Genomic DNA, 14,389 nt, shown 5'->3' on the forward strand with positions numbered 1-14,389 from the left:
TCGTTGATGTTACAGTGACACCAGGAGGACAATATTCCATATTATTTTAACCCGTTTAGAAGTACATTCCGTTTGCAGAGTACTATGTTTTGTCAGCAAACTTACTAGGAGAGATGAAGATAAAAGTGGAGAAACAGTTTTATCTAATATACTTAAAGCTGGTTGAAGTGGCAGTATTTTATTTCCATGATCTAAACCGCTGAATCGCTATATTGTTGTCCAAATTAAGTGGTCTGAAGAAGTATTCATTTTTAGCATGTTTTTATGACATTACATTACCTCTATTTTTACTGGCAACAGTGAAGCCGCTGAATTTCAGCACCTTGGACAGCAGTGGTGCTGCCTCACACAACCGATCACCTTAATTACGTAGCAAGTGTAGGTAGAACGTGGAATTAGGTAAGAAAATGTATGTGGCCATTTGTGGAAGAAGGTAGTTACATTTTCCTAGACTTTATTCTTTATTTTTAAATAGGAGACAGTTGATTATTTATTTATTTATTTATTTTTTTTTTTTTTTTCTGGCAATCATAATTGCCTTGAGAATATATCAATTCTTACAGGAAAGATAAACCATATGGCTAAGCAATATCAGAAAGGGAAATTATGGCTGATCAAGACGATTAGCATACTAACAACTCTTGTCATGGACACAGCCGAACAACACTAATTTGTGACAACATAACAATAACACGGGCAAAAGAAACTGAAATATTGTGACACAGGTCCAGAAAAAGAGAGTCGCACTTTGTCCACATATTATGATGTTCGTAAGTGTTTTTTTTTTTAATTATGCAGTTGATGTTCGAGTTTATGAAAAGGTTTTGGACATATGGTAGTCCAACTTTGTCCACCACCACAGACAAAAGTGTTTGCTCGTAAACAGAGCACAGCATTTTTAAAGTCTTACCTCCATAGATGTTCTTCTCCTGTCAGGCATCACCAGGGTATTTGCATGACTTCCAGGGACTATAGTAGATCCTATACTCATTCTGGGTCCAACTAACATGTAGCGTTTGTCTCCAGATCTGTACTGGATGCTGTGACACAGTGTCCCATCATAGTTAGTCTCTTGTAGATATTTAGAAGAATAGTCTGTGGATTTTGAGCACTGCATTGCAATCAGCACGATGATACTGATGAGAAAAAGTGCTGAAACTGATCCCAAAGTTATCATCAGGTAAAAAGTCACATTATTATCCTCATCTGCTTTTGCTGAACTTTTCACATCAGAAGCTGCAAAAGCCTCTTTGGGCTCCACAAGTTTGACAATCACAGTAGCTGTTGCTGAGAGTGAAACGTTGCCATTGTCTTTGACCAGTATGACCAGTTTATGTTCAGCCTCGTCTGTCTCTGTGAATGAGCGAAGTGTTCTGATCTGTCCTGTATAGCGGTCCAAACTAAAGAGACTGTGGTCAGTAACTTCCTGCAGTGAAAACAGTAACCAGCCGTTATATCCTATATCAGCGTCATAGGCTCTGACTTTAGTCACCAAGTGTCCTGCGTTCACATTGCGGGGAATCTCCTCCACACCTTCAGCAGAACCATTAGAGCTGAGTGGATACAGGATGACTGGAGCGTTGTCGTTCTGATCCAGAATGAATACGTTCACGGTGACATTGCTACTTAGTGACGGAGTTCCAGAATCTGACGCAACAACTTTGAACTGGAAAGTTTTCAGTGTTTCAAAGTCAAAACTTTTCAGCGCCAAAATGTCTCCATTTTCAGAGTTTATGTTTAGAAATGAGGTCACTTTACTATCTTCGCTTCCTTCTCTGAGGATATTATAGGATACCAGAGCATTAATTCCTTCATCACGATCAGAGGCGATTAAAGAAAATACCGACATTCCTGGAGGATTATTCTCAGTAACATAAAAATTATATCCTCTCATGGAAAACTCTGGACTGTTATCGTTTACATCGGATACAACAACTCTTAATGTTTTTTCAGATGTTAAGGCTGGTTCACCAGCATCTTTCGCTATTACTGTTACATCATAAATTGATTTGTTTTCCCTGTCAAGTTTTGACTTTGTCACTACAGCGTACATATTGTCCTGTATTGAAGGCGTCAGTGTGAAAGGAACATCGCCTTTTACAAAGCTGATAACTTTTCCGTTCACTCCAGAATCCAGATCGGTAATACTAAGAAGTGCTACAGTGGTTCCTGGTCTAGAATCCTCTGATATTTTGTTAGACAGTGACGTTACGTCAATTACAGGTGCATTGTCATTTATGTCTTTAATATTTACAGACACGCTTTTATCAGTTCTAAGTGGAACAGCACCGTTGTCAGATGCTTGAATATCTATCTCATAACTGTCATCCACTTCATAGTCTAATTGTCCTTTCACAGTTATTTCACCTGTGGTCGGGTCAACATCAAACAATTCGCGCACCTTGCTATTTACATTACCAAATGAAAAACTAACTTCTCCGTTTAATCCTTCGTCTACATCTGTGGCGTTTACTCGTATGACTATTGTGCCTATGGGTGAATTCTCATTTATCTCTGCAGAATAGGCATCTTTTATAAAAACTGGAGCATTGTCATTCACATCTAAAACATCTATTAATATCTCCATGGTCCCTGATTTCGGGGGTTTCCCCCCATCCTGGGCTGTAAGCAGTAGTGTATGGCTGCTAAATGCTTCTCTGTCTAATGGGCTTTGTAATTGTAAAATAGGCACTTTGCCATCTTTCCCGCGATCTTTCACTTCTAAACGAAAATTTTTATTCGGACTTAGTTTATACTGTTGAATGGAATTAACGCCGCCATCGGGATCGAGAGCAGCATGCAGCTGAAATCTTGTTCCCGGTAAAGTGGACTCGGAAATCTCTAGCCTTTTGTTGTTCTCTGGGAAAGAGGGCGAATGATCATTTACGTCTAAAACTTCTACTGCAACATAATGGATCTCGAGTGGGTTCTCTAGCACACTTTTAAGGTTTATCAAACATACAACGGTCCGCTGGCATATTTTCTCTCGGTCAATTTTACGATTTACGTATAAAATCCCGTCATTTTGGTTTACCTGGAAAAGGGGTTCAGTGGAGCCAGAAACAATGCGAAATCCCCTTGCTTTTAATATATTTGGATCAATCCCCAAGTCCTTTGCTATATTCCCAACAGCAGTTCCTTCCTTGATCTCTTCTGATATAGTATATCGTATCTGTCCCAAGGCCGTGCCTAAAGTCAAAGTAAAAGCCAACGCGAAGGCAAGCCATTTTCTGCCTTTTCGCCAGGAGTCCTGTCCGCTTTGTTCCATTGTCTGATGTCAGTGGATAAATTCAACAAATATCAAGTGATGTTTACACACTGTTTACATATCCACTAACTGAAGAAAGAAGCCACCTCTTACGTTCGGTTACTATGGAGGAGAAAATCGTTAAAATAAACACTATCGGATGATAATGCTGCTCTCTTGAATGCTTCAGAGGCAGTCTCACAGACCTACATATAGTGAACTGCGTGATGCTTATTTCTTGTTGTTTAGTGCCACCATGCGATTCCAAAAAAACAAAAAACAAAAAACGTTTTGTCCTCCCTCCTATAATCTCATCACCAAACACTGTATATGAAGAGGCGATTCACTGGTCATCTCACATGACAATATGTTATTTAGACTCACGCATTAGAAACACTTAATTACAACTTGTGTGTATTTCTTTTGTTCACTTTATTGGAGGGATTCATTCCATTGTCATATTTGAGCATGAAATGCAACAATTCCAGCAAAAACGGTTTTTAAAAAATATTGACCATCAAGCTCCCATTACATAGCCAGCTGGGAGAGATGCAAAATAATCAATATTGACACTTATTGTTGAAATCATGTTAAACCACTTAAAATGTATTACTTGTATAAAAAATAATCTTTCATGGCACTGAGACCCCTGATATTTGGATATGAATTTAAATGAGATTGTGTAACCGTAACTGCAAAACAGCTTGAGTGATAGCATTTAAACATGGTCTTACCTCTTCAGATGTTCTCCTCCTGTCAGGAAGCACTAGTGTATTTGCATGGCTGCCCGGGACTATAGTAGATCCTATACTCATTCTGGGTCCAACTAACATGTACCGTTTGTCTCCAGATCTGTACTGGATGCTGTGACACAGTGTCCCATCGTAATTAGTCTCTTGTAGATATTTAGAAGTATAGTCTGTGGATTTTGAGCACTGCATTGCAATCAGCACGATGATACTGATGAGAAGAAGTGCTGAAACTGAGCCCAAAGTTATCATCAGGTAAAAAGTCACATTATTATCCTCATCTGCTTTTGCTGAACTTTTCACATCAGAAGCTGCAAAAGCCTCTTTGGGCTCCACAAGTTTGACAATCACAGTAGCTGTTGCTGAGAGTGAAACGTTTCCATTGTCTTTGACCAGTATGACCAGTTTATGCTCAGCCTCGTCTGTCTCTGTGAATGAGCGAAGTGTTCTGATCTGTCCTGTATAGCGGTCCAAACCAAAGAGACTGTGGTCAGTAACTTCCTGCAGTGAAAACAGTAACCAGCCGTTATATCCTATATCAGCGTCATAGGCTCTGACTTTAGTCACCAAGTGTCCTGCGTTCACGTTGCGGGGAATCTCCTCCACACCTTCAGCAGAACCGTTAGAGCTGACTGGATACAGGATGACTGGAGTGTTGTCGTTCTGATCCAGAATGAACACGTTCACAGTGACGTTGCTGCTTAGTGACGGTGTTCCAGAATCTGACGCAACAACGTGGAAGTGGAAAGTTTTCAGTGTTTCAAAGTCAAAACTTTTTAAGGATGAAATGAGTCCATTGTCAGGATTTATATTTAGGAAAGACTTTATGTCATTTTGAGTCCTTTCTCTTATAATATGGTAAGAAACTGCTGCATTGTCATTCAGATCACTGTCTGTTGCGCTTACAGAGAATATTGACTTTCCGGCAACATTATTTTCTGCAAGATAAACTTCTAAAGTGGTTTGTTCGAAATGTGGACTGTTGTCATTTACATCTGATATCTGAATGTTCAGAGTTTTAAAGGTAGATAAGGGAGGCTCGCCACAGTCGGTTGCTTTTATTAATATTTCGTACTGTGGCACCTGCTCTCGATCCAAAAAATCTTTAGTAACAACTGAATACGTGCTCTCTTTATAGGACGGCTTTAAGTCAAAAGGCACGTCATTGACAATGTGTGAAATAGTTTTTCCATTCACACCGGAGTCTTTATCTCGCACACTAAGAAGTGAAATAGTTGTGCCAGGCTTTGAGTCTTCAGACACTGTATTTGACAGTGATGTAACTTCTATTTCCGGCGGATTATCGTTGACATCTTTTATTTTTACAATGACCCTACACTCACCTGTCAGTGGAGGTGTTCCTTTATCTGATGCCTCAACGTCCAGTTCATATAAGTCGTTTTCTTCATAGTCCACTACTCCAATTACTCTAATTTCTCCAGTTAATTTGTGCAGTACAAAAATGTCATAGACTTCACGCCTTAAGGTTTTTCCAAAGCTGTATTCAATTTGTCCATTCGTGTCTTCATCTGGATCCGTGGCATTCATTCTAAATACAAAAGTGCCAACTAGAACGTTTTCTTGTAGTTCAGTTTGGTAAATCTCCTGACTAAATATCGGACGATTGTCATTACTGTCAAGAACAATAATGGAAACATTCAGTGTGCCTGTTCTTGGAGGTTTACCTCCATCAACTGCTGTGACAAGTAGCGCGTGTTTGTTCTTTTGTTCTCTGTCTAATGACTTCTTAAGGACTAAAAATGGTATTTTACCGGCATCACTTTGGCGGATATTTACTTCAAAATGTTCATTTGATGTTAAAGTGTATGTACGAATCGAGTTAATTCCAGCATCCGGGTCGCGAGCAGTGTGCAACTGAAATCGCTTTCCTGGCAACGTATGTTCTGCTATTTCAAATGTCTGTTCATTTTCAGGAAAAGCGGGAGAGTGATCATTTACATCAGTAATTTCTACAACTACATAGTGTATTTCCAAAGGGTTTTCAACAAGGATTTTCAGCTCCATTAGACAGGCACCGCTGCCTTGACAGAGCTCTTCTCTGTCAATTTGATTATGGACGTACAACGCCCCATTATGCTGGTTTACCTCAAAAATAGCGTCTTTACTTCCAGCTACAACACGGAACCGTCGATCAATCAGAGAAATGATGTCAAGCCCAAGGTCCTTCGCAACGTTTCCAACAACAGTTCCGTCTTTCACCTCCTCTGGAACAGAGTACCTAATCTGAGCAAAAGCTTGATTTCCGAAAATCAGAAGTAGAGCTCCACAAAAAGCAAAGCAAGAGCAGTTCCTTGTTGGAGTTTTTGTATCCGATCCCATTCTTATATAACAATACATTGACATCCAAGAGCCTATTAATGCGATAAACAATTATTTATGTCAGTCCGCCGACTCTGGCATTTTTACAGAACGCAGACGTGATTTCATCGGCTGGCCTGCTTGATTGAAGTGTTTCCTTTGCTCTAGTAAGACGACAAACAAAAGGTTCATGAGGGGAGGGATAAAGTCGTTTACCGATTTAATAGTGACACCCAGAGGTTAGTGCTGCAAACTGATTTTTATCACATTTTTAAAATGTTACTTCAGCAGTGACAACAGAACCTGAGGTGTGACGGGCCTTGACAAACCAACAAAATTTCAGCATTTTAACATTGTTCAAGCTTCTCTCTCTTTCTCTCTGCCTATTCTATATAAATTTAAGCTACCAAACGGTTTGTTGATTTAACATCGCTTTACTGGCTTGACCTGTTCATGTCTTTCAGCACCATGGACAGCAATCACAAGCAATATCCCTCTAAAAACAAAAGTAGTTAAAACAGTTTTAAAACAAGTAAGTCAAAACTTCTCAGTTCATCACATCTTTTTAACATCGAAAACATCTGCACCATGGACAGCAATCACAAGTAGTCACACTCACAATAACAAACGTAGTTCACCACTAAAACAACAAAGCCATACATTCTGCTCAAAACAGAAACACTGCAACTTCTTCCAACTTTTTAGTCAATAATAGATCAGAAATTGGAATGTTCTAGGATCCAACTGCCAAAAAGATCACTGCCCTACAGTCCTAAATACAGACTATAATTACTCTGATTTGCAGCGAATCTTTATTTTCAGAACTGCAAACAATGGCAACAATCATATACTGTCCATGAAGACCATCCTCTTTACAAAGGATGAGCTATTTTATGCTTATCACATTTGTAAGTATTCATCAAGGCTATGAGTGTGCATGTGCACAACCAACCCACAGTGCAGAGTGGCTATTGTAGACAGAGTTATCTATTCATGTCCAACATTTTGCTTGTTCGACCTTCCATTTTTACATGTTTTACTATGCAACCAAGCACTTTGCATGATAAATAAGACAATAAAAGATAAAATAATCTCAAGCAGTCCTATTAGAATACATAGGAGAAAACAACGCATTTTGAAAGACTTTAGAAACAAGATGAAAAGAAAACTTCGAGCACAACACAAAGAAAAAACCTGTATGCTTGTAATATTATTGTATATAACTTTGTACAAATGATAAGCATTAAACTTCTAATCAGACTTGTGAAGTGGTAGAGATCATGTTGAGTTGTTTGGTATTGTTCTGTGAACTAGGGACTTTAGAAGGATAACAAAATGGAAATATGCCATTGAGCAGAGAGCAATGATGGAGCATGATGCGTATAACCATGCTATATATCACATAGTTTTCAAGCTCTTACCTCTCCAGATGTTCTCCTCCTGTCAGGAAGCACTAGTGTATTCGCATGACTGCCCGGGACTATAGTAGATCCTATACTCATTCTGGGTCCAACTAACATGTACCGTTTGTCTCCAGATCTGTACTGGATGCTGTGACACAGTGTCCCGTCATAATTAGTCTCTTGTAGATATTTAGAAGTATAGTCTGTGGATTTTGAGCACTGCATTGCAATCAGCACGATGATACTGATGAGAAAAAGTGCTGAAACTGAGCCCAAAGTTATCATCAGGTAAAAAGTCACATTATTATCCTCATCTGCTTTTGCTGAACTTTTCACATCAGAAGCTGCAAAAGCCTCTTTGGGCTCCACAAGTTTGACAATCACAGTAGCTGTTGCTGAGAGTGAAACGTTGCCATTGTCTTTGACCAGTATGGCCAGTTTATGCTCAGCCTCGTCTGTCTCTGTGAATGAGCGAAGTGTTCTGATCTGTCCTGTATAGCGGTCCAAACCAAAGAGACTGTGGTCAGTAACTTCCTGCAGTGAAAACAGTAACCAGCCGTTATATCCTATATCAGCGTCATAGGCTCTGACTTTAGTCACCAAGTGTCCTGCGTTCATGTTGCGGGGAATCTCCTCCACACCTTCAGCAGAACCGTTAGAGCTGAGTGGATACAGGATGACTGGAGCGTTGTCGTTCTGATCCAGAATGAACACGTTCACGGTGACATTGCTACTTAGTGACGGAGTTCCAGAATCTGACGCAACAACTTTGAACTGGAAAGTTTTCAGTGTTTCAAAATCAAAACTTTTCAAGGCTGAAATGTGTCCGTACTCAGAATTTATATTCAGAAAAGATGCCATATCATTATGACCGCCTTCCCCTCGAATTATACTATAGGACACTGCAGCATTTTCGTTTAAGTCTTTATCAAATGCGTTCACAGAAAATATTGATGTGCCAGGAGCATTGTTTTCAATTAAATATAACTCCAGGGGACTGTGTGAGAACTCTGGGATGTTATCATTGACATCTGACACCTGGATACTCAAAGTTTTAAATGTGGAAAGAGGAGGCTCACCACAGTCGGTAGCTGTTATTGAAATGTCATAATATGACACCGTTTCCCTGTCCAATATTTCTTTTGTCACCAATGAATACATATTTTCTTTAAATGACGGTTTCAATTCAAATGGTACATTCTCCGTCAGACTGCATATGACCTTGCCATTCAGGCCTGAATCAACATCTGTAACACTGATAAGAGAAATCACGGTCCCGTGTTTAGAATCTTCTGGGACCATGTTGGATATTGATGTCACTTCTATCTCAGGTTTATTGTCATTGATATCTTGAATCTTTATCAGGACTCTACAGTCCGTTGTCATCGGCGGCTGACCTTTGTCAGATGCTTGGACGTCTAACTTGAAAACATCAGCTGTCTCATAGTCAATTTGTCCGTTAACTCGAATCTCGCCTGTATTTCTGTCTAGGCTGAACAGCTCCAACACCTTGGAATTCATGTCACCCCCGAAGGCATACTCTACATCCCCATTTGTTCCTTCGTCCAGATCAGTTGCTTGCACTTTTATTACAATTGTATCTAAAGCAACATTTTCTTGTAACATCACAGAATAAACCTCTTTCGAAAAAGTAGGTCTGTTGTCATTGTTGTCAAGAACCTTTATTGTAATATTAAGATTTTCAGATTTTGGCGGTGTCCCTCCATCTATAGCAGTTAAAATCAGGCTATGGTTTGTTTCCTGCTCTCTGTCCAAGTGTCTCTGTAACACTAAGAAAGGAATTTTATCCTCTCCCCTATCTCGAATTTCTAAATGAAAATGGTCGTTTTGACTAAGTTTATAGCGCTGTATGGAATTTATTCCAACATCAGGATCACGTGCGCCTGGTAACTGAAACCGTGCTCCTGGTAATGTCGTTTCTGCTATTTCAATTACCTTTTCTTTCTCGGCAAAAATCGGTACGTGGTCGTTAGCATCCGTTATTTCCACTGTGACATAATGGATTTCAAGTGGATTTTCAACAACGATTTTCACATCTACTAAACAGGCTCCATTTCTATCGCACAGCTGTTCCCGGTCGAGATTCCTATGAACATACAAAAGCCCATTGTTCGGGTTTACCTCAAATAGCGGGTCCTGAGCTCCAGAAACGATGCGAAATCGCCTGTTTATCAAGGTACTGACATCCAGGCCCATATCTTTGGCAACATTTCCAATAATAGCTCCCACTTTAACTTCCTCTGGAGTCGAGTATTTTATTTGAGCGAAGACCAGCTCACCAAAGCAAAACAGCATAGAGAAAAGCAGAGGACTCGACCAAGACATCATTCTGCGTCTTTGTCCTTTGTCTCCTTAGGTGTAATCATTTAAAATGGCATCCACATATGTCCTCCTTTTAAAGCACCTCCAGTTGTCTTCAGACCATATTTCAGAAAACCACGTTCGCATGGGGAAGGGTAGAGATCAAAATCCGAAAAGATGGCATTCTTTGTGGTCATGCCAGAAAAAAAATACTCTTTCAGTGGGACAGAGTCTATTTTGCCTGAAGCTTCAGCAATTCCCTACTTGTAACACTGACACCCAGTGGACCATCCAGTGCTTACATTTGTTAGAAACGAAAAAAAACACAATTAACACAATTCCACTGAACTGAAACCTCTCAAGTACGATGTGTAGTCTCAAGAAACCTCATATAGGCTACTTGAAAAGAAAAAAAAAAAAAAAAAACCTTCTGTACCATGGACAACGCAAAAGCTGCTGTATTATAATGGTGACAAAACTGAGTTAATTACCTTTTAAAGTGTCAATAAAATCAAACATGACTCTCTTCTTTAGCCTAGATAATAAAAACCGATTTAAAAATCACCGCAACTTGAGCAAAACCTCCACGACCAGACTTTAGCATCATGGAAAGCGGCAAAAAATTATCTGTTGCTTGAAATGGACTGGACTAAAACACCTAAACGTAGTTTACAGTTTATAGAAAGGGAAAATGTAAAAAAAAAAAAACGTTAAGACTATGACCGTAACACAAAACTGTTTATTTCTTTCCTAAAAGAGAAGAAAGAAGAAATGGGCTGAAATTCAAACCACAAGTTTGGTTCTTGAAATCAATCAATGGAATAGATAAAGCTTTAAAGGGGAAACCTATATTCTGGCTTGAAAACTGCTTAAATATGACCAAGTGTAACTCAGTGTCAGCACCTTGGACAGCGCTATGATATATGACGTAAATGTTGGCATACATTTCTCGTGAAGTATCTTAAAGTATTGCTTGAAAAAGACATATCCGAAGTTAAACACAAATCCAAATTTAAAATCATCATGATCAACACATGCACAACTATACCAGTCAAAAGTTTGGACACCAAGTATATCAATATCGCCACGAAATAGTGTCATGTCAGTAGCATGAGTAACATTTCTTACTTTAAGAGAGGTGTAAGTGAAATTGATGAGATTTGAGAACATTTACCCTAGTAGTAAATTGTTTTGTATGTTTCTAATCTTATCAGTTTGGAAGAAAATATCTTAACCCCCAGTAGATTCTCCGTGACTGCGTGAAAAATATTTTCAGTTAAAATCGAAACATGTCGTACCTCTTCAGATGTTCTCCTCCTGTCAGGGAGCACTAGTGTATTCGCATGACTTCCAGGGACAATAGTAGATCCTATACTCATTCTGGGTCCAACTAACATGTACCGTTTGTCTCCAGATCTGTACTGGATGCTGTGACACAGTGTCCCATCATAGTTAGTCTCTTGTAGATAATTAGAAGTATAGTCTGTGGATTTTGAGCACTGCATTGCAATCAGCACGATGATACTGATGAGAAAAAGTGCTGAAACTGAGCCCAAAATTATAATCAGGTAAAAAGTCACATTATTATCCTCATCTGCTTTTGCTGAACTTTTCACATCAGAAGCTGCAATAGCCTCTTTGGGCTCCACAAGTTTGACAATCACAGTAGCTGTTGCTGAGAGAGAAACGTTCCCATTGTCTTTGACCAGTATGACCAGTTTATGCTCAGCCTCGTCTGTCTCTGTGAATGAGCGAAGTGTTCTGATCTGTCCTGTATAGCGGTCCAAACCAAAGAGACTGTGGTCAGTAACTTCCTGCAGTGAAAACAGTAACCAGCCGTTATATCCTATATCAGCGTCATAGGCTCTGACTTTAGTCACCAAGTGTCCTGCGTTCACGTTGCGGGGAATCTCCTCCACACCTTCAGCAGAACCGTTAGAGCTGAGTGGATACAGGATGACTGGAGCGTTGTCGTTCTGATCCAGAATGAACACGTTCACTGTGACGTTGCTGCTTAGTGACGGAGTTCCAGAATCTGACGCAACAACGTGGAAGTGGAAAGTTTTCAGTGTTTCAAAGTCAAAACTTTTTAGCGCGGTGATGTGTCCATTACTGGGATTTATATTTAGAAAGGACAATATGTCATTTTGACTCCCTTCTCTCATAATATGATATGCAACGGCTGCATTGTCATCCGCATCTTTGTCCGTTGCACTTACAGAGAATATCGACTTTCCAGCAACGTTATTTTCTGACATGTAAAATTGTAATGGATTTTGGGAGAATTTTGGAATATTGTCGTTTACATCTGATATCTGAATGCTAAGAGTTTTGAAAGTTGATAGGGGAGGTTCACCACAATCAGTGGCTTTTACTGTTATTTCATAACTTGACACCTCCTCTCTATCTAAAAAATCTTTAGTAATAACTGAATATATGTTCTCTTTGTATGATGGTTGTAATTGAAAAGGCACGTCTGAAGTTATACTTGAAATTATTTTTCCATTAACACCGGAGTCTTTATCTCGCACACTAAGAAGCGAAATAACTGTTCCAGGCTTTGAGTCTTCAGACACTGTATCTGACAGCGATGTTACTTCTATTTCCGGTGGATTATCGTTGACGTCTTTTATTTTTATAATGACCCTACACTCACCTGTCAGTGGAGGTGTTCCTTTATCTGATGCCTCAATATCCAGTTTATATACATCGTTGTCTTCATAATCCACTACTCCTTTTACTTTAATCTCTCCGGTTAATTTCTCCAGTTCAAAAATGTCATAGACTTTTTTCTTAAGAGTTTTTCCAAGGATATATTCAATTTCACCGTTGTTGCCTTCATCTGGATCTGTGGCATTAATTTGAAACACTGAAGTACCGATTGCAACATTTTCTGGTATTTCAATTTGGTAAATCTCCTCACTAAATATCGGACGATTGTCATTAATATCTAGAACAATAATGGAAACATTCAGTGTGCCAGATCTAGGAGGTTTACCTCCATCAACTGCTGTAACCAGTAGTGTTTGTTTGTTCTTTTGCTCTCTGTCTAATGACTTCTTCAGCACTAAGAATGGTATTTTTTCTTCATCGCTTTGACGGATATCTATTTCAAAGTGATCGTTTGACGTTAAAGTGTATGTACGAATAGAGTTAATTCCAGCATCAGGGTCACGAGCAGTGTGCAGCTGAAATCGCTTTCCTGGTAACGTATGTTCTGCTATTTCAAATCTCTGCTGTTTTTCAGGAAAAGCAGGAGAGTGATCATTTACATCGGTAATTTCCACGACAACATAGTGTATTTCCAAAGGGTTTTCGACTATGACTTTTAGCTCCATCAGGCAGGCACCGCTGCCGTGACAGAACTCCTCTCTGTCGATTTTCTTATGAACATAGAGAGCCCCATTGTTCTGGTTTACCTCAAAAAATATCTCCTTAGATTCAGAAACAACACGGAACCGTCTGTCCGACAAAGAGGTGATGTCAAGACCAAGATCCTTAGCAGCATTTCCAACAACAGTTCCTTCTTTAACCTCCTCTGGAATAGAGTACCTTATTTCTGCCAAAGCCCATTTTCCGAAAAAAAGCATTAGAGACAAGTAAAACGAAAAACAGTAGGAGTTACTTGTTCTGGTTATTCCTTTAGTCAACATCGTTATACAGCAAAATATTGCTACATACAGTTACTGCAAACTGTGATTATTTATATCCAACCCAGTGTGTACCGCATATTTACGACTAGCACAACGCAAGTCCATCAGATGCCGAGCTCCATTTAACTGCCTTCTCTCCTTCTTTCAGGGAGCAGACAAAAGCTTTGTGAAGGGAGGGGCAAGGTGTCCTATGGTCTCCCAATGTAATGCTGACACCCAGAGGACATTGGAGGAGTACTATGCTATATATTCCCCTAATAAAAAAATAAAAAAAAATAAAAAAAACTCTAACCAATGGTCACCTTATATAGGCTACAATACGGTTTTCAAAATTTATATATTTTCAAATTGTTTGTGTAAAAAGACAAAATTAGTACAATGTCTGTCGGTAAACTGTGGAAGGAGCATATTAGTTGAAGTGTCTGCAACATCCTATAGTTAAAGAGCTTACATAAATTCTGCTATTTATTAAGTTTCTTAATTCAATTGTGAATCATTTTTTCCAGGAAAAACAAAAAGCAAATGTGCTTCAGTACCATAGACAGAGATTTGAACCAGGCGTTTCACCTGAACGAAAGGAGTCCAGCCTCATGCACATAATTCACACAAAACAACCGAAACACTTAGCATGTACTGTTGATTGTATTTTAGGATTTGGATAAATGTTTCCAAAATTATCACAGACGGGTGGCACAA

General features: G+C 39.2%; 4 protein-coding genes across 6 annotated transcripts in view; all 4 read right to left on the bottom strand.

Moving 5' to 3' along the window:
• LOC130173279 (protocadherin alpha-C2-like) overlaps positions 1–14,389 on the bottom strand; it is a 183,462-nt gene that overhangs the window by 162,663 nt on the left and 6,410 nt on the right. Inside the window, exon 1 of one of the 3 annotated variants that reach the window (XM_056382363.1) lies at positions 11,339–13,762. The exons of the other annotated variants lie outside the window; for them this stretch is intronic. Within the exon in view, the coding sequence (XP_056238338.1) occupies positions 11,339–13,693 (2,355 nt within the window). The 5' untranslated portion in view covers positions 13,694–13,762. Of the gene's footprint in view, positions 1–11,338; positions 13,763–14,389 lie in introns of those variants that run through there. 3 annotated transcript variants of the gene reach the window in all.
• Positions 888–3,413, bottom strand: LOC130173301 (protocadherin-10-like). Its single transcript, XM_056382441.1, has one exon. The coding sequence runs from the start codon at positions 3,266–3,268 to the stop codon at positions 899–901; it is 2,370 nt and encodes a 789-aa protein (XP_056238416.1). The 5' UTR covers positions 3,269–3,413; the 3' UTR covers positions 888–898.
• On the bottom strand, positions 3,886–6,460 carry LOC130173295 (protocadherin alpha-8-like). The gene has a single exon (XM_056382435.1). The coding sequence runs from the start codon at positions 6,358–6,360 to the stop codon at positions 3,916–3,918; it is 2,445 nt and encodes an 814-aa protein (XP_056238410.1). The 5' UTR covers positions 6,361–6,460; the 3' UTR covers positions 3,886–3,915.
• On the bottom strand, positions 7,725–10,222 carry LOC130173302 (protocadherin alpha-8-like). The gene has a single exon (XM_056382442.1). The coding sequence runs from the start codon at positions 10,065–10,067 to the stop codon at positions 7,725–7,727; it is 2,343 nt and encodes a 780-aa protein (XP_056238417.1). The 5' UTR covers positions 10,068–10,222.

Source organism: Seriola aureovittata, chromosome 8 (assembly GCF_021018895.1).
Source record: "Seriola aureovittata isolate HTS-2021-v1 ecotype China chromosome 8, ASM2101889v1, whole genome shotgun sequence".
NCBI lineage: Eukaryota > Metazoa > Chordata > Actinopteri > Carangiformes > Carangidae > Seriola > Seriola aureovittata.

What these genes read in the sequence shown, in the direction of transcription:
- LOC130173301 (XM_056382441.1), bottom strand. Translation starts at nt 3,268, where the DNA reads ATGGAACAAAGCGGACAGGACTCCTGGCGAAAAGGCAGAAAATGGCTT.
- LOC130173295 (XM_056382435.1), bottom strand. Translation starts at nt 6,360, where the DNA reads ATGTCAATGTATTGTTATATAAGAATGGGATCGGATACAAAAACTCCA.
- LOC130173302 (XM_056382442.1), bottom strand. Translation starts at nt 10,067, where the DNA reads ATGATGTCTTGGTCGAGTCCTCTGCTTTTCTCTATGCTGTTTTGCTTT.